Source organism: Colobus angolensis, unplaced genomic scaffold (genome assembly GCF_000951035.1).
Source record: "Colobus angolensis palliatus isolate OR3802 unplaced genomic scaffold, Cang.pa_1.0 Scaffold256, whole genome shotgun sequence".
In the NCBI taxonomy this organism is placed as follows: domain Eukaryota; kingdom Metazoa; phylum Chordata; class Mammalia; order Primates; family Cercopithecidae; genus Colobus; species Colobus angolensis.
In genome coordinates, this window is record NW_012115777.1 from 2803699 (window position 1) to 2826775 (window position 23077).

The 23077-nt window shown below is 40.5% G+C and overlaps 2 protein-coding genes and 1 pseudogene across 2 annotated transcripts in view; all 3 read right to left on the reverse strand.

Moving 5' to 3' along the window:
• Positions 1-4177: 4177 nt before the first annotated feature.
• Positions 4178-4844, reverse strand: LOC105515223 (annotated as a pseudogene).
• A 4725-nt stretch (positions 4845-9569) lies between these two features.
• Positions 9570-10803, reverse strand: REP15 (RAB15 effector protein). The gene has a single exon (XM_011946965.1). The coding sequence runs from the start codon at positions 10633-10635 to the stop codon at positions 9925-9927; it is 711 nt and encodes a 236-aa protein (XP_011802355.1). The 5' UTR covers positions 10636-10803; the 3' UTR covers positions 9570-9924.
• A 601-nt stretch (positions 10804-11404) lies between these two features.
• Positions 11405-23077, reverse strand: part of LOC105515203 (liprin-beta-1) — a 173411-nt gene continuing 161738 nt past the window's right edge. Inside the window, exons 21-26 of the mRNA XM_011946966.1 lie at positions 19675-19797; positions 18744-18869; positions 17967-18155; positions 15265-15444; positions 14531-14596; positions 11405-14393 (exon numbers count right to left, since the gene is read on the reverse strand). Coding sequence (XP_011802356.1) covers positions 14307-14393; positions 14531-14596; positions 15265-15444; positions 17967-18155; positions 18744-18869; positions 19675-19797 — 771 coding nt within the window. The 3' untranslated portion in view covers positions 11405-14306. The remainder of the gene's footprint in view (positions 14394-14530; positions 14597-15264; positions 15445-17966; positions 18156-18743; positions 18870-19674; positions 19798-23077) is intronic.

A 23077-nucleotide genomic window follows, 5' to 3' on the forward strand; every position in this document is an offset into this window, starting at 1 on the left:
GAACTTTTCTGTCTAGCACTCTGTGTCTAGCTGAAGGATTGTAAACGCACCAATCAGCACTCTGTGTCTAGCTCAGGGTTTGTAAATGCACCAGTCAGTACTCTGTGTCTAGCTCAAGGTTTGTAAATACACCAATCGGTACTTTGTATCTAGCTAACCTAGTGGGGACTTGGAGAATTTTTCTGTACAGCACTCTGTGTCTAGCTAAAGGATTGTAAATGTACAAGGTTTGTAAATGCACCAATCAGTGCTCTGTGTCTAGCTGACCTAGTGGGGACTTGGAGAACTTGTGTGTCTAGCTAGAGGATTGTAAATGCACCAACCAGCACCCTGCCAAAATAGACCTATCAGCTCTCTGCAAAATGGACCAATCAGCAGGATGTGGGTGGGGTCAGATAAGGGAATAAAAGCAGGCTAGGCAAGCCAGCAGTGGCAACCCGCTCAAGTCCCTTTAGACCCTGTGGAAGTTTTGTTCTTTCACTCTTTGCAATAAATCTTGCTGCTGTTCACTCTTTGGGTCCATGCCGCTTTTATGAGCTATCACACTCACTGTGATGGTCTGCAGCTTGACTCCTGAAGTCAGTGAGACCACGAACCCACCAGAAGGAAAAAACTCTGAACACGTCCGAACATTAGAAGGAACAACTCCAGATGTGCCACCTTTAAGAGCTGTAACACTCACTGCAACGGTCTGCGGCTTCATTCTTTAAGTCAGCAAGACCAAGAAGCCACCAATTCCGGACACAGTGGCACATGCCTGTAATCCCAGCTACTCGGGAGGCTGAGGCAGAAGAATCACTTGAACCCGGTAGGCGGAGGTTGTGATGAGCCGAGATCACGCCATTGCACTCCAGCCCGGGCAACAAGAGCAAAACTCCATCTCAATAAATAAATAAAATAAAATAAATTCTCTATTTTCTCATTATTTTAAAAATTATTTATTTTAATTAATTTATTATTATTATTTTTGAGACAGTCTTACTCTGTTGCTAGGCTGGAATGTGGTAGCACGACCATGGGCTACTGCAGCCTTGACTTCCCAGGCTCACGTGATCCTCCTACCTCAGCCTCTCAAGTAGCTGAGGCTACAGGCATATGCCACCATGCCTAGCTAACTTTTGTGTTTTTAGTAGAGACAGGGTTTCACCATGTTGGCCAGGCTGGTCTTGAACTCTTAACTTCAAGTGATCCACCCACCTTGGCCTCCCAAAGTGCTAGGATTATAGGCATGAACCACCACACCTGGCCTTCAAGACTAACTTGTTTTATAGTAGGTGAACAAAGTATGTCTATTCACAAGTATGGTACACAATATGCAAATATAAGGTATAGGTATAGACCTTGCAACCTAAATGTCCATCAAAACAGTATTTGTTAAATCTATTATGGTGTATTGATATAAAGCAGAGTACTACTAATAGAGGCAGGAGGCAGAGAAATCCTAAGCAGACAGTGGGGGGTCTCCGGTGAAACACAGCCTTCAAGCCAAGAACAGCCTGAAGCCCATGGACCAGAGTGAGAACTTCTATTCCTGTTTGCTCACTCTCTCCTGATTGGTTCTTTCTGAATAATGCATTTAACCAATCAAATTTTGCCTTTTCCGGTATTACCTACAGTCCAACCCACCCCCATCCTGTGCCTGAAAGACCCCAGACTCAGTTGGTAGAGGTGGGAGATGACCTGACTTCAGGGAAGAGATCTTCTGACCTCAGGGAAAGATGAACAGTCCTTCCCATCCCCTCTCGGCTAAGAGCTTTTTCATCACTCAATAAAATTCTCCGCCCTCACTATCCTTCAATTGTCAAGGGTGACCTAATTTTTCTTGGATACTGGACAAGAGCTTGAGATCCGAGTGTGGGTACCCAGAAAGGCTGTCACACTGACCCTTTGCCCTGGTCAGCAGAGGACAGCCAACCCATGTGAGGGAGCCAGGAACCAACTGAGCTGCTAACATGCCACCATCCACTGGGCTGTGGGTGGCAGAACTAAAAAAGCTAATTAGCACACTAACACCCCTTCTGGGACTTTGGGGTCTTAGGCACCATTGCCTGGGTGCCACCGCATTCCCCTCAAGGCGACACCACTGGTCTGGCTGTGGCCTCTGCACAAAGTTTGCTCCTGTGATGGCGGAGTGGCAGGCTGGACTCTGGACTCACTCACGTGCTTCCTCCCTGGAGGGGCTGAGTGCGCTGGGCCTAGTAGACAGAGCGCCCCTGCTGGGAGTCCAGCAAAGGAGCCGAGAAAAATCCTGCAACACTACTTAAGATACGTGGGCCCCGATACTGGTTAAACATTAGAATAATCTCAGGAGATTTTTTGTTTTTTAATTATCTAGACTCCCTCTGAGATGCTGATTAATTGGTCTAGATGTGTTTGGAGCAATAGGGTTTTGTTTTGTTTTTTCTTTACTTAAGTTCTTCAGGTGAATCTAATATTGAGGCAAGATGGAAAACCACTGGTGTCAGCCTTAATAAGGATGAAGTAGATATAAATCTACTAGCATAGCAAATTGTCCACAATATATTGTTAAGTTTTTAAAAATGTAGGTTATAAGGCATTTATGGATTATATAATCTCATTTGTGTATTTTTAAAATTATTTTTTGCAATACAAATTCTGGAAGGGTCAACAGCAAATCTGAAGCAGTGGATATGAGGATGGAGGAGACACTCCTGAAGACTTCACTTTCTCCATTTCTGTACTTGAATTTCTACACCAAGCATACAGCTTGAAAAAAATTAAATGAGTACACAGTATTTTTTAAATCAACAAAAGCTTCACATTTTAATTTTCACTTGGAAAAAAAAGATGGTGAGTCTGATTTGTGGTTTTCAGCTGTTTATAACATGAATACTTACAATTTATACTAGTTTCTCTGAAATTTGGTAAGCTTACACTTTGGTATGTAAAATATTTTCACAAACTTTGTGTCCTTTGAGTTACAGTCACTTGCCACATAAAGACGTTTTGTGCATATATGATGGTGGTCCCATAAGACTATAATGGAGCTGAAACATTCCTATTCCCTAGTGACATTGTGGCTATTGTGACATTATAGCACAATTACTTTTTTGTTTTATAAATTTAGCATAGCCTAAGTGAATAGTGTTTGTGAAGTCTAAAGTAGCATACAATAATGTCCTAGTCCTTCGCATTCAGTTACCACTCACTGACTCACCCAGAGCAACTTCCAGTCCTGCAAGCCCCATTCGTTGTAAGTGCCCAATATAACTGTACCATTTTTTACCTTTTATATCTTATTTTTACTGTGCCTTTTTTTGTGTTTAGATATGTTTAGATACACAAATATTTACCATTGTGTTCCAGTTGCCTACATTATTGGTAAAGTAACATGCTATACAGGCTTGTAGCCTAGGAGTTATGCCACATAGCCTTGGTGTGTAGTTGGCTGTACGGTCTAGGTCTGTGTAAGTACACTTTATTATGTTAACAAAACAATGAAATTGCCTAACAATGCATTTCTCAGAACATATCCCCATTAAGCAATGCATGATTGTAGTTGAAGTCATTCCCACTTTACAAATAAGGAAACAAAGAGTTAAGCCACTTGACTCTGCTCTTATGAGCATTGAAACTCATATCCACATCTGATTCCAAGTTGCATGTTCTTTACATCACCTACTTCTTGAGAGTGTACTCCACACAGCATTCCTGCAGACAGGGGTCGCTATACACCAAGGAAACATTAATTGACTACTGTAACCTCCGAGAAGCATTGAACGCGGGAACAGTTACTGCTTAACACTTTAAAAGATGCCACCTGGGCCTATTCATGCCCAGTTTATTGAAGGCAAAGGGCTAAAATGTTTTTTTCAATTAAAAAATTGTATTTGCTTAGAAGTATTCAGAATATCAACAAAACAGCTGCAACTTTTTTTTTTCAATTAGAGTGGTATTCAGTTAGCAGAACAACAATTATATCATATAAGCTGCAGCAGAGACAAATGAAGATGGAAAAACTATCCTCATATATAACTAATCTGTGCTGTGCCCCAACAAGAACCTACTTTAAATTTCCATTCCAGTTACAACCCCTATTCTGTACCAGGCAAGATTAGTGTCTATTAAAAATATCACCAGGACGGGACTATCTAAAGAGACATTCAGTAGTCTGTTAATTACACACAAAAAAAACTGTAATGTTTACAAACAAATCTTACACAGCCTTACATTTCAATTTTTTTTCTTTAAAAGGAGTGAGTTGTATATGGGGTTTGTAAAATGCTTTATGGACAAGAAAAAAACTGCTACAACCAACTTGTTTATCATCATTTTCTTCTTCCTCATCCTCCTCTTTTTTTTTTTTTTTTTCAGCCTTGGCAATTCCTTTTGTTGCTGCATGAGGCTTTCCTTTAACTCAGTCTGCTGCAATATCCTTTTCATATTTTTCCTTCAGCTTCGCAGCCTACTTTTCATAAGGCTGCTTGTCATCTGTAACGGTGTCATTCCACCTCTCTCCCAGTTTCTTTGCAACATCACCAATGGATAGGCCGGGATATTTTCCTGTGATTCGGGGGCAATACTCAGAACACAAGAAAAAAGCCAAAGGAGGCCTCTTGGGCTATTTTTTTTTTTTTTTTGCCTCCCTTTCTGGAGGGATATAGGTTTTCATTTCTCTTTCATAATGGGTCTTTTGCCCGAGTTTGCCACGTCTTCAAATTTTCCTCTTTAGCAGACACGGTCCTCTACCTCTCTGGCACTTTTTAGAATACTCTGAGAAGGGGACAGAAGCATCTGGGTGCTGTTTCTTGTGCTCCTTCTGACAAAGGTGCATAAAGAATGCGTGTAACGACATTTTTGCCTCTGGGATCTCCTTTGCCCATGTTTAGTTACTTTTTCCTCAGTGAGGCACCCAGTCATGCAGTGCCTGTGTGGCAGTCATGTACCTTGACACTGTTTCTCTAAAATGCTTTTCTCCATCTTTCGATTTCTTTGAATAAAGGAAAGTCAAAGACAAATTTATTTCTGTCCTTGCATATATTCTTATTATTCAAGACATTTGGAAATACAGCAACTAATGGTTACATGTTTCAAACCCCACATCCAATCATCAGCAAATGCTGTACACTTTACCTTCAACTACATTCTAAATCTGACCTCTTCACACCTCCTCCTGTATGAGTGTGGTCCAGGCCACCTTTTTCTCTTATCTGGATGACTATGGCTTCCTAGCTGCTTACCTGGGTTCTGCTTCTCCTCTTTTTCTTCTACCATCAAGTCTCCCCCCAGTAATCAAGTGAGAGTTTGTTTGTTTGTTTATTTGAGACACAGTCTTGCTTTGTCACCCAGGCTGGAGTGCAGCAGCTCGATGTCGGCTCACTGCAGCCTCCGCCTCCTAGGTTCAATTGATTCTCCTGCCTCAGTCTCCAGAGTAGCTGAAATTACAAGCATGTGCCACCACGCCAGACTAGTTTTTGTGTTTTTGGTAGAGACGGGGTTTCACCATGTTGGCCAGGCTGGTCTTGAATTCGTGGCCTCAAGTGATTCACCCACCTTGGCCTCCCAAAGTGCTGGGATTTCAGGTGTGAGCGACCATGCCTGGCTTCAAGTGAGGCTTTTAAGGTACAGGTCAGTCAAGACATTTCTCTCCCCTATCACTCAGAATAGTTGAGTCCTTACTTCAGCTTACAAGTTTGAAGAGCTTGATCAGTTTGCTGGCTACTTCTGCAAACTCATCTCCCACCTCTCGCCTCCAGCTCACTCTGCTCTGTCCACATCAGCTTCCTTTGCTATCCACATTCACATCCACTCCCATTCCAGGTCCTTTGCATTTGCAGTTCTTTGTGCCTAGAATACTCTTTCCCAAATGTCTGCACTGATGCTCAGTGTCTTCCTTCAGATCTCTAGCTAATTGCCCCCTCCTCACTGAGGCCTTCCTTCACCACCCAATATAAAATAGCACCTCCTAACACTCTTTATTCCCTGATCATGCTTTTTCTTTACATTACTCCTGATGTTATTTAAAATGGATGATTATTATTTGAGACAAGGTCTCACTCTGTTGCCCGGGCTGGAGTGCAGTGGCTGGACCTGGGCTCACTGTAACCTTCCCCTCCTGGGCTCGAGCGATCTTCCCAGCTCAGCCTCCCAAGTAGCTGGGACTACAGGCACACACCCCCACACCAGGCTGATTTTTGTATTTTTAGTAGAGACAGGGTTTCATCATGTTGCTCAGGCTGGTTCCAAATTCCTGAACTCAAGTGGTCTGCCAGCCTCAGCCTTCCAGAGTGCTGGGATTACTACAGGCGTGAGATGTTTTGAAAATATGCATTTAAACATCTGCACATGTTTGTCTGTCTTCCACCATTAAGATAGAAACTCCCTGAGACTAGGAACTTTGTTTTTTGTACTGCTGGATTGGCAGGGCACAGAACAAGCCCTACATATAATACACACTCAGCAATTATGTTTGAATGAATCTATCTTCCATTTATACTTTTAAGCCTTTTTTTTTTTTTTTTTGCAATATATTAACCCAAACTGCAAAAGCTGAGCTTGCCTGTATGCTACTGGAGACCTCACTACGAAAAAGAGGAAACAGACATCTCTGCCAATACTCACCTTCTTTTAAAAAAAATCATTTTTAATTGACAAGTGATTGTGTATATCAATATTCCATTTTATTAAACACTTTTTCATGCCAATTTCTAATGAAGGACAACTACAAGCCCGCAGATATGTTCTTCCTATTCCAGGTTCCTCACAGAGAGGGCTATGGGGGTGAATAAACATTGATAGGAGGGAAAACAAAGCCATTTCTTGAGGCCGAGGAGAATATACATCATTTTCTTCTTTCCTGAAGCTGCAGGCATCATGGGGATTATGAATGCTCCCTTCCTCGCTTTCCCCCAGGACTTCTTTGGGAGATAAAGTTGAAGAGAAGGGATTGGGGGTTGATGTTCCCCAATGTTGCAAGGCTTATTTTAATTTGAAGAACACCAGGCTCAATGGAAAGAAAACAGGAACATGCTTACTTATACCTAAATCTAGATTGAAGTTAACGAGCACCTTTATATTCGCTGTGGATCCTGTTTACTGAGCTGGATAAAGAATCAAAGAGTGGATTTGGATTACCGTACTAAGCATTTTTAATTTTTTTTATTTTTTATTTATTTTTGAGACGGAGTCTCTTTGTCACCCAGGCTGGAGTGCAGTGGTGCCATCTCAGCTCACTCCAACCTTCGCTTCCCAGGTTCAAGCGACTCTCCTCCCTCAGCCTCCCGAGTAGCTGGGACTATAGGCACGCGCCACCATGCCTGGATAATTTTTGTATTTTTAGTAGAGACGGGGTTTCAGCATGTTGGTCAGGTTGGTCTTAAAATCCTGACCTTGTGATCCACTTGCCTCGGCCTCCCAGAGTGCTGGGATTACAGGCGTGAGCCACTAGGTCTGGCCGATTATTCTTAATTTTGTAACTAATAGCAGTTCTATGAGGTAGGTATTGTCATCTCCAGTTTTTAGATGGGAAAATCAGGAGGCACTAGGGCTCCAGAAGAAATCGCATGGCACCCTCAAGTCCACCTGAGGGAAAAGGACATCTACAGGGTGGGGGCAGGGTGCAAGGAACTAACCAAGAATGATGAAGCAACCTGGAAGGGACAATGGCCTGAGAAGGGAAGGGGAGGGAGCTGGAGTCTCAGAGAAGGGCTAGCTGGACAGGAGCTGTCTGGAACAAAGCGTCATAGTGAGGCAGGGAGAGTGGGGCTAATACATTCCAGACCTGTCCCCTTTCTGATCTCGTGCTCTCCACTGGATGGAAGCCAGAGTGATGCAGTCAGAACCCAGAAGAAGGCAGACAGGGTGGGGAGTAGATGTGGAGGTTGAACTGAGAATAACCAGCACAGAGGTTTGGTTGGATAAGTGTAAATAAAAGAGCTGGGATTTTAAGCAGGTTTGTCCTCAACTAAACTCAAAATCTCTCACTCCTATCATGACAAAGTTTTTACAAGTCTGCATTGTAACCTATTGATGGTCATGATATCAATTTGGTGGCTTGCAGTCAGCATTTTACAAATTGATGTTGGACAAACTATCAGAGTGCACTGCAACGTGCTTCAGTTATACAGATCACAGCAACAAATGTATTTCTTACTTTGGAATACCTGCATGACGCCACATTGTGCTCATATGTCTTAATTTAGCCTCACAGGAACATGCCCTAAATTCCAAAACACAGAAGGGGCCAAGGCCATAAGAAGACTGTCAGAAACAGAAATGGTTTTAAGAGGTTGGATGCAGATAAAAGGCTTCAGCCCACGTTTTTAAAGGCTGCATATCAGTAAACAGGTTGTTCAACAACAGGAAAAGTAGCCACAGATGAAGGCCAGGAAATGGAGGAAAAATGAGCAACAACAACCAGCTAGCATCTTTGCAGGCGAACATCTTTGTGATCTCAGCAATTCCAGTAGTTTAAAATGAGAGAATTTTCTTTTTATGTATTTGAGATGGAGTCTCGCTCTGTTGCTTAGGCTGGAGTGCAGTGGCGCTATCACGACTCACTGCAGCCTTGACTTCCTGGACCCAAGCAATCCCTCTACCTCAGCCTCCGAAGCTGGAACTACAGGCACACATCACCATTACTTTTTGTATTTTTTGTAGAGATGGGATTTCACCATGTTGCCTAGGCTGGTCTTGAATTCCTGGGCTCAAGCAATCCTCCTGCCTCAGACTCCCGAACTGTTGGAATCACTGCTACCCTTCCTGGCTAACTAATTTTCTTTTCTTCTTCTTCTTCTTTTTTTTTTTAATTGATTTTTACTCAACATAATTTATAGGCTTACAGGGAATTTTCTTTACACGACGGTAGAACATGGGCTTTGTAACTGGGCAGACTTTACTTTTTTGTTACGAGCCACTTAATAGATTTATGCGTTATCTAGCCTCTTTGATTTGGCAAATACAAACCTCTTAGAATCATGGAGGACACATGAAAATCACGCTAATATATGTAAAGCATCTGACTTGACTTACAAGTGCAATAAATAATGGTGATTCCTCTTTGTACTGTTATAATTCCACACTGGCTTTTAAGCAAAAATGGTTACTATGTGAATACATTTTCCTTACTACAAAGGCTAAACAAGTATTATTAAAAGGAATAGTTTTATAGGTCACTGTTTTTAAATCATAGGCAGAGCTAACACTAAAGTGAATCTCAGATCCCATCAAAGTCCTCTCAGTGTGGACAGCAGCTAGGGAGAAGGCAGAATAAGGTAAGTGTTAAGAGGAAAAGAACAATGTGAGTTTTGCTCAGGAGTCCTGAACCAAAACTATTTTTTTTTTTTTTTTTTTAAAAATGAGGATTCACTCTGTTGCCCAGGCTGGAGTGCAGTGGTGCAATCACAGCTCCCTATAGCCTTAAACTCCTGGGCTCAAGCGATCCTCCCGCCTCAGCCTCCTGAGTAGGTAGCTAAGACCACAAGCGTAAGCCACTGTGCATGGCTTGAAACTGATGTAACAAATGTAATTAAACCTGCTCTGTAGCCTTACCCACTACTTTACCCTACCCATCTCCCACCAACAAATGCAAAAACACATTTTATACTTTTGAGTGCTAGACTTATTTCAAACAAAGACACTTTTTTTTGCAAATCAAACTTTAAATGTGACTTTATTATCTCTCTTCCCATTTTTATTATTGAATAAGTGAATGAAATATTAAACTAAATTATAACTTTTCCTGAACTGTTTTTAAATCATAGGCAGAGCCAGAGTTTCCTTTTTTGCTCTCTCCCTCTGTAATTGTGACATTAATATACTTTGATCCCAGTAATCATTTTCAATCAATGAGAAAACAAATGAAAAAAAAAATCTCATGCTGGAATGATGCAAATAGATGAGCTTGCTTATTAGAATCTTTTTTTCTTTTCCTCTTACAGGCCAGTCACATAATACATATCCAAATCAGAGAATGCTAATATAAACCTTGCCCACCTCTCTCAGCCCGTCTTTCTTACTCAGACAGTTTCTGAGCAGCTCTTTGATGAAGACACAATCTTCAGTCTCCAGGACAAACTGAGCCACAGCCTTCCCTCCTGGCAGATGGCTCCTCACCATCTGACTTTTGACACTGTCCAGGACAACTCCCCTGATGTCTTTAGGCTTTCCTGGCATACCAAAGATGATAAACAGACCCAGGCAATCCTCTCCTATTAAGTTACAGAATTCTTCCAGCTTCTCAAATCTACTTTTCTTCCAGGAAGACTCCTCTACCCTTGGTTCTGGATTGGAAAGGTCATAAGGTTTAGATTCCATAGGAGGAGGTGAAGACATCTGCAGCGTCTGTACTGCCAGCTGAAGCTTTATTTGCTTGTCGGATCCCCAAAAGGTCCAAATCCAGTCTGCGCCAAACAGGAAGGCTTGGTGCTTGGTCATCTTGGTGGTGGTCAGGAACTCATCAACTCCCTTTTCCTGGCAGAAAGTGATGAAATGGATTAAGAAGATCTCATTCAGAGTATTTGCAGCTGGGCAGAGTTGACTCACAGGATATTCAAATCCAAGGTACTCCTTCAGTTTCTGAGCTGCATGGACTATAGCTTCACTGACCACCTCACAGACGATGGGCACCTCTTTGCTGTCCTTCAGAGCCAACTGTTGCGATGCTTTCTGCCCCATTTTCTCTGCATCCAAATATCACACATGTGAATCTTGTTCAGGAGTACTTCTTTTTCAAAGTAAAAGTTCTGCAAGGAGGTCACATCTGTTAATGGTTCATGTTTTTCTAACTCTACAGCTTCCTTGGGTGTAGTTAAGCATATATACATACAGCTAAATAAACATGTTCTTTCTGTTTGTCAGTTGGGTGTGTTGTATTCATTCAGTTCCTGCCGTCTTACTAAAGATACTAAATTTCACACAAAACGTCTGTTCTATCTAGGTTATATTCGCTCTACTTTTAACCTTTGGTAATCTCTTCCAACATATGTTTCCTCTTTCCAAGTTTTAGTAAAAGTAAAAATGGCACATTAGTTCTTTTTGTTGTCGTTTTTTGAGACAGGGTCTCACTCTGCCACCCAGGCTGGAGTGCAGTGGCGCAATCATGGCTCACTGCAGCTTCAACCTCCCTGGGCTCAGGTGATCTTCTCACCTCAGCCTCTTGAGTGGCTGGGGCTACAAGTGTATACCACCACACCTGGCTAATTTTTGTGTATTTTTTGTAGAGGTGGGGCTTCACCATGTTGCCCAGGCTGGTCTCGATCTCCTAGGCTCAAGCAATCCTCCCGTGTTGGCCTCTCAAAGTGCTGGGATTATAGGCATGAGCCACTGCACCCAGCCCTATGTTAGTTTTTTAAATATCCATACACCTCTTTCTACAAATAACTTCTTCCAGTCTGTAGGTGAGTCATTTCCATTTGCTTTTCCTATTTTCTTTTTTGTTTGTTTATTTCTTTTACCTTCTGCCATATTCTTCATTCCCCAGCTCAGTTGCTTCTTTTCCTACAAAATCTTCTCAAAGGCCTCAAATTCCTATCTGTTGATACATGTTATAAACTCCATTCAAACAAATTTATGGCAGTTTATAAAGAGATTGTGTTATTTGCTGTATCAGAAACAAAGCCTGTTACTATGAACAACGGAAAATGAAATAAGGGCAATAAAAATGAGGCAATTATCAATTGACTTTATTTCCTTTCATATGGTAACACCAGCAGTGTATGATATTTTGTAAATAAAACACATAAAAAATTTAACCTTATTACATATTATCAGTTAGGTTATGCCATCCTGAATAAAAAATACTTGGGCCGGGCACGGTGGCTCATGCCTGTAATCCCAGCACTTTGGGAGACCGAGGTGGGCGGATCACGATGTCAGGAGATTGAGACCTTCCTAGCTAACAAGGTGAAACCCCATCTCTACTAAAAATACGAAAACAAAATTAGCCAGGCATGGTGGCAGACACCTGTAGTCCCAGCTACTTGGGAAGCTGAGGTGGCAGAATGGCGTGAACCCAGGAGTCAGAGCTTGCAGTGAGTCAAGATCGCGCCACTGCACTCCAGCCTGGGCGACAGAGCGAGACTCCGTCTCAAAAAAAAAAAAATTTGATATCTGTAACAGTCTCCTGGTATTTCCAACCAGGTTCTAAGAACAAATTGATTTTTTCAAGTGGTGACATCTAGTCACATTAAAATAAAATCCAAATAAAGTAAGTCCAATACAGTTACCACATAATGAATGGTAGAGTTTAAAGAAAATTATTATTAGCATCAAATCGATTGTTATGAATAAACAGTAATTTGATATTACAATTTCTTTAATGAATACCTTGGTAACTTGCTGACAACTTAAAAGATAACACCACTGATATTCAAATACAGTTTATAATCAAGTCCAATGGCAGATACTGAACTGCCCACCTCCACCTCAATTTGTGAAAACCTGTCTTCTGTAGGGTTGGCTACCATGGGTAATTATGTAGCACTGAATAAAAAATAGAATATTTTTCTAATACTTCTACAAATATAATAAACACAGTAACAATTTTTGCTGCAGTGATTTTCTTTACAAAGAATATTTGGGCCCAGTGCTACAGAAAAACATGAACTACATCTTATCATCACAAAATAGCCATTATAAAATGAATTTTGCAGCCTCTGTTTTTTTGAACTTTGAAATAAAATGTTCAGACAAATATTCAACTTTTTAAAAAGCTCCATTCATTGATAGCCTGAGAAATGTACAATGAACATGTTTAGGCAGACTGTTAGTATTTTGATGCAATGATATAGTTAACAAAGAGAAAAGAAACAATACTGTAAAGGTTTCTGCTTTGCTTTTGGTTTCCTCAAAAACTATTTCTACACATTTTGGGGAGAGGAGGTGATTCTGAATGTATTCAAGTTAGTGTATTCAAGCCAGGCACAGTGGCTCACACCTGTAATCCCAGCACTTTGAAAGGCTGAGGCGGGAGGATCACTTGAGGACAGGAGTTTGAGGCCAGGCTGGGCAACATGGTGAGACCCTGTTTCTACAAAAAATTTTTGAAAAATCAGCCAGGTGTGAAGGGCGGGGTGGGGTGGGAGGCCACACGCCTGTAATCCTAGCTATTGGGGAGGCTGAGGTGAGAGGATCACTGGAGCCTAGGAATTCAAGGCTGCAGTGAGCTATGATCACGTCACTGCACACCAGCATGGGCGACAGAGTGAGACTCTGTCACTTAAAAAAAAAAAAAAAAAAAAAAGGCCAGGCACAGTGGCTCACGCCTGTAATCCCAATACTTTGGGAGGCTGAGGCGGGCGGATCATGAGGTCAGGAGTTCCCAGACCAGCCTGGCCAATATGGTGAAACCCTGTCTCTACTAAAAATACAAAAATTAGCCAGGCATGGTGGCGCGTGCCTGTAATCCCACCTACTTGGGAGGCTGAAGCAAAAGAATGGCTTGAACCCAGGAGGCAGAGGTTGCAGTGAGCCAAGATCATGCCACGGCACTCCAACCTGGGTGACAGAGTGAGACTCCATCTTAAAAAAAAAAAAAAGTATACTAATGTCCCTCAAGTTCTTCCATATGAGGTAAAGGGATCCAAGATTAAGGTTGAAATTTTTAAACCTTTCAACAATTTTGTGGTGTCATCAAAAAGGAATATTTCATATATATTAATTTAGCCTCAATGATCAACATTGTTAAAAGTCTGTATGGAGAAAGATCATTCTGACCTCTTCAGAAACCAGCTGGTATATGAATGTTCTGATCACCAGATTGTTTAGAAAATGTGATCTTTTCACCATCGTCCTTAGGTCACAAAATAAATGTTCTATTTTCTATGTACTGTATATATACATATATTTAGAAAAATATATAAAAATAAGACAGTAAGAGGCAAGTGGAGGTGTGGCTGGCATTTAGTGGGCACACTGAATGCTTAAAGAAGTTCCACATATTGATTCTGAAATCATATAATGTCCTACTTAGGTGGCTCCAGTGAACACTGATGTGACAAAATCATTCACATCCTGGTTACTGTTCCCCAAATCCTCCATACTGCGGATGCGAAAGGAAACACTCTGGTAAAATACTCATCTTAAATGCAACACTTTAAATATAATATATCACAGATTTTTACATTAAATAGAAGAAAAACAATTATACTCTCATTCACCAGTGTCTTATTTTTTGTGGCCACTTTGGAATCGGCACATTACTCCTGCTTCCTGTTTAAACTTCTCAACAGCAGAAGCTGGAACAACAAACAATAGACAATCCGCTGCCTGTTGTATATACTGTGAGTGTTTGGAAAAGAAAGTAGAAAAAAGACTAAGCATTCCTAATGTTCCTCCAGGGGCTACAGTCAAACGTTTGAGTCTTCATCTGTAATGCTGGCACTGGGGGAACGGGCAGCAAAATCTTTAAACATGTCATCTTCTTTTAACATGTGCTGGAAAACAAGGAGACAGGGAGTCACACTGAGAGCCAAGAGCTCAGAACTACACATTCTCCAAGAGACATGTGGTCCTTTGGGGTTGTTAAAAGACATTTATAGAATAACATTTTCAATTCATTTCACAAACTCACTGTCAGATTGTTGATGCCTTCGGAGAATGCACCTATCTGTCTCACTGTCCCTTCTGAATCTTCCATCTGCAAAGAACAAACCATAACATGACATAACGTGTTTTCACAATTTCAGGGAAAGTGCAACGAGAGGAACAAAAGTCTAAGAGGAAATAATGCAAATAGCACTGAATGGGGTAGGAGCAACAGAACACTTTTGGTGATAATCTCCTTTCACCACTGCAATCGGAAGTGAAAAATTAGAAGAGACACTTTACTGACACAGTTAGTCTAATGCCTTTGCTAACAGTACCAAAGCATTGTTGATTAGAAGGGAAATATGCAGTCCCATGACTTTAATCTGAAAAGGCTAGGTAGAATAACCTGTCCATTCCTAACATGTTTTAATACAGAGATGGCATAATATAGGTAAATATCATAAGCTCCGGAGGCAAAGAGACAGGTTGGGGACCTTGGGCAAGTTACTTAACTCTCTGTGCCTCAGTTTCCTTATCTCCAAAATGAGAATAACAATGCTCCCCATGTCTTAAGGTTACCACAAACATAGTATACATTAAGTGCTTAGGATGGTACCTGGAACATAAAAGTGATCTCTAAGTGTTCACTACTATTTTATTATTATCTGTATTTTTAGTTATTGGAAGAAGATGTCCTCGATCAGACACAGTACACAAAGCTCCCATTTAGTGTCTGAATTATGGAAGCACTTGAAAAAAGGTACATAATGGATTTACCTGCTCTAATCGGTCCAAATCATCTTCCTCATACAGGCGCATATCCAAACCAGGTTTAAATCCTTTCTTAGATGCACTTCCTGATGCCTGTCCCAATTCCATTGGACAAACATATTCTTCACCATCTTCCTGTTTCTTCTTTCTCAAATTCCCAAAATTGCTAAAGGCAAGCTTCTTTGGCTTTAAAAGAAAAGCAAACAAAAACATCCAAAGGATTTGATAAAATTCGTACAATCAAGCACTGATAACATGTAATTATTTTTGCATTGCCCCCTCCCTCCTACATGTGTAATTTAATTATTTACCCCACGGTACAGAGAAAATTAACTGGATGTTTAAATTTGGATAAAAATGAAAGGGCATCCCAGACATATAAATGATGCAATGATAAATGACCCTTGTTATGAATCTCAGAAAATTAATCTTATTCTTCTTATTCATGCCAACTAGCTGAATAGTCACTGTGATAAACAAAATATGGCAAGAATAATTTGATTACATCACTACTATTATTTTTAGAGACAGAATCTTGCTATGTTGCCCAGGCTGGCCTCAAATTCCTGGGCTCAAGGGATCCTCCTGCCTCAGCCTCCAGAGTAGCTGGAACTACAGGCACAAGCCACTGCACCTGGCTTCATAGTTTTGATTAAACAGGACTTAATGCAATGAGATTTATCATGGCTGAATCCAATTTTGCAAGGTTTTTCAATCTAAGATTAGCAAAATAGAATAGACCTCACTATATTTTTTCTTTGGGTGAGGCTATAATGATCTTGTATGCCTATTTTGCTTCCATAACAGGACTGGTGACTGCTAAAAGAATTTTCTGGAGAGGAAACTTCAGTGATACTTAGAAGAGAAACTCCATCTTGGTCATTGGATACTCAGGCAGATAGAGGGGGTAAAAAAAAAATTAAAAAGAACTTTGGTGCAAATTTCTGGAGGACCTCATAACCCAACAAGTTGGTTGAGATAACATATTTAGAAGAGTTAATCTAGGATTACTTTTAAAGAAGAAAAAGTAATCTGAATTTGGTATGATCTATAAATCCAGGTAAATTAGGAAATATCCATTCTCTTCTGGTCCACCTTCAATCATTTTTAAAGTATCTTTTCCTATTAACAAGGCTGGTCAATCATAAGCCTGAGAAGCTAAATCTGTACAAGAGAAATCTCTCTTCTGTATTTGATTTATAAAAACAGAACAACTGCAATCAATATTTGGACCCAAGTTATGGGCTCTCTGCACTGCCAATACATGGATTATGGAAGCCAATATTATGCTGTTCATTATCATTTTTTTAGAGACAGAATCTTGCTCTGTTGCCCAGGCTGGAGTGCAGTGGCATGCTCATAGCTCAATCACGGCTCATTGCAGCCTTGAACTATTGGACTCACATGATCCTCCTGCCTTGGCTTCCCAATGCACTGGGATTACAGGCATGAGCCACCATGCCCACCTAAGAGGGCGCACTCAAAAAGGGACATGAACCTTGGACCCTTGGATTAAAAGTCTGATGCTCTACTGACTGAGCTATCTGGGTGCATTCTCTTAATTATTATACTTTTAAAAGATATATACTCAGTTGTCCCTCAGTATACACAGAGCATTAGTTCCAAGACCCCCATGTATACCAAAATCCATACACACTCAAGTCCAGTGTACCCATGTATTTAAAAAGTCAGGCCTCCCTATATGTGGGTTTTGCATCCCTCCACATTTGCTCAAAAAAAAAAAAAAAATCTGAGTAGGAGTGGACCTGTGCAATTCAAACTCATGTTCTTCAAGGGTCAACTGTTTCTTCAACTTGTTAGAGTAGGCAGATAGCTAGACATGAGGGGAAGCCCCTGAGAAAAGAGAGGTCCAGAAAATCTCACACCCCAGAAACCACCCAAAACATGCATGCTCCATATGAGCAGAGAGGAGAAGAAATACCTATCGAGAAAGAAACATCCCTTAAGATGCCCAGTAATCACTCACTCTGCAGTTCACCTGCCAGAATTTAGCTAGCTGCATGCTGATAAAGAGGGCACGAGGGCAAAGGAGAATTCCTAAGAGAAATGCAGACAGAGTACGTATAGATTTGACTGTTATACAACCTTCCTGGGGGCGGCGGGAATGAGTAATGCAGCCTTTAGGTAGAACTGCAGCCAACACCCAGCCCACGCATGCGCACCAACTATAGTAAGGGAGGGTCCCACAAGCCTAGGATGGCAACTAGGCAGGGAAAAGGCAAGGACTTAAGGCAGGAAAATGAGATAAAAAAGGCAGAGACTTAACACAGAGGCGAGAGCTTCAAGAAACAACTGGACATCATAAAAACCCAACGCAGAACTCCCGGCCTCTTTCTCTTTCAGCAGCCCGCTGTGCCTCGGTTTTTGGAGTGTACTATCCCCTTACATAAACATTGCTACTGCGACCCTGTTGTTTTCCCTGCAGGATCAGCCCCTGTATTTTTTTTTTTTCTTACAATAAGCTCTTTGCTCCCTATTTCCCTTCAATAAAGCTCTCTGCTATCTGTGAACTGTCTCTTGGCCAACATCTTTCTCCCAAGACAACTAAGGGCTGAGGATTCCTGCATCTGCTGGTAAGGAACCCATCCACAAAACTTAGCAAACCCCAGAAAACAGAAAAACCAGGTAACAGACAAAATGTTGCCTTTGTGCCAAGCAATTATTAAACTGTATGAGCCTGAACCAACCTTCACTTTGGCAGTAGCTGTTAGAAGTACATAATCCGGCAGCTCCATGGCATCTCGCTTCTGGTGCTGTGCCTCAGCCCCAATCAGAAGGTTGAAATGAGTGGCCAAATGTCTTCGCAGCAAAGTCTTATTGGGTGGGATGTTCAATAACTGAGCCATTGTTTCTACATTAAAACGAGGCTCTAGAACCTGTTAAAAAAAAATAAGCTTGTCAAAAGTCACCACAAATCATACATGTTTGTATTGTGCTTTATAATTTGCAAAGCTCTTTCTCTTAGGTTATCTCCAATGATCCTCTCAACAGCCTGGTGAGGTAGATACCATATGGACTTTGATCTTTAATTTACATATCTTTTCTCCATTTTGCCCAAGCTAGTGAGTGATAGAGCTGGTCCTGAAATCCAGGATTCAGGCATCCCAATATCAGTCCTCTACCTCTCTGGGGTGCTGTCCGTGGCAGCCAAGTCCTTATGCAATATCAATGTGCAGAAATACAATCTGCATCCTTGCAGGGGTTTTCAAACATGATCATATGAGAGAAAGAAGCTACATGTTATTTGACATGAAAGAGGACAATAAAAGAGAACCGGCTTTAAATTCAATCTAGAGTTATAAGATATCAATACAAATACTCTGAAAGTAAAGATTTATTAGAAATAGGGCAGGAGGGTTGCGTCAGATCACTTTAGGATTATAATAAGCAAAAATTGATAATATCCTACTCACTAGACTAAAGGAAACAAAGTAAGTCAATTTTAAATTAAATCAGAGCTTTACCATGAGCCCACCATGGACACCGCTGCCTCTGAGATTGGGGGCATATTCTGCCAAGTCCACGGAGCGCAGCCACTCCATCACTCGATGGTTAGTCCACTTCTGAACTTCTGATGGGGCGATGGTATTCTATGGGAACACACAACCGAGATCCTAAGTATTAAATTGCATTTGCTGTCTAAAAAGTCTGCTCCATGGAGTACAGTTACTCAACATCCCACTAAATGCATAAAGAAAGGGAAAAATTCTCTTTTAAAGAATTTCTGTCATAGTTTGTGTTTCAAGTGTTCTTATATACTAATAAAGCATTGGTTTAGGAAAGAAAGTTTTTTTGTTTTTGTTTTTTTTTAAGACAGGGTCTAACTCTCTTACCCAGGCTGGAGTTGTAGTGGTGTAATCAGGGCTCACTGCAGCCTCCATCTCCCAGGCTCGGGCAGATCCTCCGACCTCAGCCTCCTGAGTAGCCGGGACCACCAGTGTGCACCCACCATGCCTGGCTAATTTTTTATTACTATTATTTTTGTAGAGACAGGGTCTATCTATGTTGCCCAGGCTGGTCTTGATCTGCTGGGCTCAAGTGATCCATCTGACTTGGCCTCCCAAAGTGCTGGGATTATAGGCATTAGCCACTACATTTGGCCAGAAAAGGAAGTCTTTATAGTGATATTTATCTCTGTGGATTAGGGAATCAGGAAAAAAATACACCCAAGAAAAGGAAGAAGCGTAACTGAAAATGAACCCTTAGCTTTAGTTATACAAGTGGAACTATCATGGAGAGAAAAGGAAGGAATACAGAAAAAGCCTAAGAAGTAAATGAAGCTGAATTTTAAGGTTTTTCCTGCAAGCTCCAAGAAAAATGGCTCTTAGTTTTGACATATGGACAGTCCCATGCCTGGGAAGTGCATGCTTATAAACCTCAATCTTAAAACGCTACCTCATCAGATGGCCGCCTCCGTAGACAGTTTGGTTCAAAGTTATTGATCCTCAGGACCTGGATGGCCCTTTTGATACTGAGATGGTGTAGCACACTCACAACCTTCAAAGACAGTAAATCATCCTGCGAAAAGAACAAAAGGAGGAGTTCACTGTGCTGGCCTGTAGCAGGGGGACTTTCTTGGGAATCTCAGAAAACTGGAGTAAAAGGAGAAAAGCCCCTCAAACCAATATGCCCCAAGGGCTTGTCAGAACCCACTCTCCCATTTGGAACAAAATCTTCCCCAAAACCCCAAATTAGTATTTTTTTGCCAATGAAGCTGCCTTCCACCTGTTTCTCTCTCTTCCTGACGCTCTGAGATAGGACTGTAGAACCCCAGGGCTCTGAAAACCACAGTTTGACAAGCACTTGCTGGGTCACTACAAAAGGTGATCTGCTTTGACTTGATCTACACATACTACAAACAGGGAATTTATTTGTTTCCTCTTTAGTTTTGAGAACTTTATCTGTGGATAAAGCACTTAAGCATTGGCTAAACTGCCCTCTCTATTTCCTTTCAGCAGACAGCGAAGAGCAAATGATGCTCATTGGTGGACACGATCAAGGCTTGGCTTTCTTTTTTCATCTTTTCTTTTTTTTTTTCTTGGAGAGACAGGGTCTCACTATATTGACCAGGCTATCCCAAACTCATAAGCTCAAGGAGTCCCCCGGCCTCACCCTCCCAAAGAGCTGGGATTACAGGCCTGAGCCACCGTTCCTAGCCAAGGCTTGGTTTTCTGAACTAAAGCACGTCATAGTTTTGGGGAAAATCAGAACAGTACTCTTGTTACACTATTCCCTGACCTTAATAATTCTCTAGTTCTAGATTATTTTTTAGTAAAGACTTGTCTGCTATTGAATAGCTCTAGATTATTATGGTTTATCTAGCAGACACTGTGAACAATTTTGGCAAAACTATATCAATCACTGCAAAGGTTTTGGTCAGAGTTAAGGAGAGGATAAAAATGAAGTTATAAGTTAGATACATACATATATATATATATATATATAAAACCAATCAACTCCCCCCCTTCAAGGAAGAATCTTCACCAGTCTGTGGCTCTTGGGAATATTTTCAAATATACCAAACACACCAAAACAAATTATTTCAGAAGAAGGTGATATTAGGGGCAGTGCCAAGATAAGCACCAGTCTACTTCTGAACACACCCAGAAAATAAACAAGTAAAACATCTATTTTAGACACACCTTTCTGATAAAACATTTCTCATGAAAGAAAGAAAAAAATGTAATCTACTACAGAAATATTTAATAAAAATATTAATCAGTTTATATCCTTGCGGCTACCAACTGGGCAAAAATTATTTCCTGAAGTTTTTCTGGAGTAATTCCTTAAAAGTAGCATCTTAAGATATGTTAGGAAAAGTACTTATTTTAATCTAGGATTGAGACACCCATTCCAAACATTTCAGTGTGGGCTATTTTCATCTAACTAGTCTATCAGCTTCAAAAATATCTGAATGCACAATGTTTACAATGTGATTAAAATGTTAATTGTTTTTGAAATTCTTTACACTTTGAAGGATTTTAAAGAGATAGTTTTATATCAAAACAGACTTTTGGGTGATTTTCTTCTTAATTTTGGATTTTTAAAAACGTTTAATTTTAAAAGAATTTTAAATTTGTGGAGGAGTTGCCAAAGATAGAACAGAATTCTATATACCTTTCACTCAGCTTCCTCTAATGTTAACATCTTACATAATCATGATTACATTCGTCAACACCAAGAAATTAATGTGGATGATAATAACATCGACTAAAGTGCAGACTTTATTCACATTTCACCAGTTTGTCCAGTAAGGTCCTTTTTCCGTTCCAGGATCTAATCCACATTAAAACACATATTTTGTGACTTAGGACTTCTAAGGTCAAATTTTCCAGGGTCATTTACTCTTTTTTTTTTTTTTTTTTGAGACGGAGTCTCGCTCTATCTCCCAGGCTGGAGTGCAGTGGCCCGATCTCAGCTCACTGCAAGCTCCGCCTCCCGGGTTTTACGCCATTCTCCTGCCTCAGCCTCCTGAGTAGCTGGGACTACAGGCGCCCGCCACCTCGCCCGGCTAGTTTTTTGTGTTTTTTAGTAGAGACGGGGTTTCACGGTGTTAGCCAGGATGGTCTCGATCTCCTGACCTTGTGATCCGCCCGTCTCGGCCTCCCAAAGTGCTGGGATTACAGGCTTGAGCCACCGCGCCCGGCCCATTTACTCTTTTATAGCCATTTCACAGATGTTTCTTATGATTTTAAGCTTGAATTTGTTCACATTCCCAGAGGGAACATACTCACACCTAGATAGGGAGGCAAATATTTACTGAATGTGTTCTAGTCATAATCATGAGCTATTAAAAGCAGGGATCTTGAAACAGCCTGAGTTCAAACTCTCTCCGACTTTCTATTGCTAACTGTGGAAAGTTGGTTACCAAGTTACCCAATATCTGGATTCCTTCCTTTATACATGTAAAAAAGTAGGGATAATAATAGTATTATAATACTATAGATACACAGAGTATGTGTGTGTATGTATATGTAGATACACATACACATATATACACACACACATATACACATACGTCTATGTATATATACACACACACTCTGTGTATCTATAGTATTACATATGTGTGTATAATACTATGTATATATAGTATTATATAATTATATAGTATATATGTGAACAAATTCAAGCTTAAAATCACAAGCAGCATATATGAAATGGCTATAAAAGAGTAAATGACCCTGGAAAATCTGACCCCAGAAGTCCTAAGTCACAAAATGTGTGTTTTAATGTGGTGCCCCAGATTAGATCCTGGAACAGAAGAAGGATCTTACTGGACAAACTAGTGAAATGTGAATAAAGTCTTCAGTTTAGTTGACTGTATTAACATCTATGTTAATTTCTTAGTTTTGAGGAATGTAATCATGATGGTGTAAGATGTTAACATTAGAGGAAGCTGAGTGAAAGGTATACAGAATTCTATCTTTGGCAACTCCTCCGTAAATCTAAAATTTTTTTAAAATAAAAAGTTTAAAAAACTTTTTAATATATATTATACACACTATAATAAAATTAGCAATATTAACTAAAAGGGTTGTTGAGAATCCAGTATTAATATGAGCAAAATGCTTAAAAGGATGTTTGACACATAGTAAATGTGCAACATACTACACATATTAGTATTATTTCACGCAGGTTTACATGATGTGCCCATCAAGGTAAGGCGCTTGGGTTCAATGATAGAGAAGAAAAATCCATGAACTGAACTCCAAATTTTTTTGATATTGAGAAATGCCTACTTAAGTTGGCTGTTTAAAACTTTCCACTTATTTGAAAAAGATTATACTTAGGGTAG

What these genes read in the sequence shown, in the direction of transcription:
- REP15 (XM_011946965.1), bottom strand. Translation starts at nt 10,635, where the DNA reads ATGGGGCAGAAAGCATCGCAACAGTTGGCTCTGAAGGACAGCAAAGAG.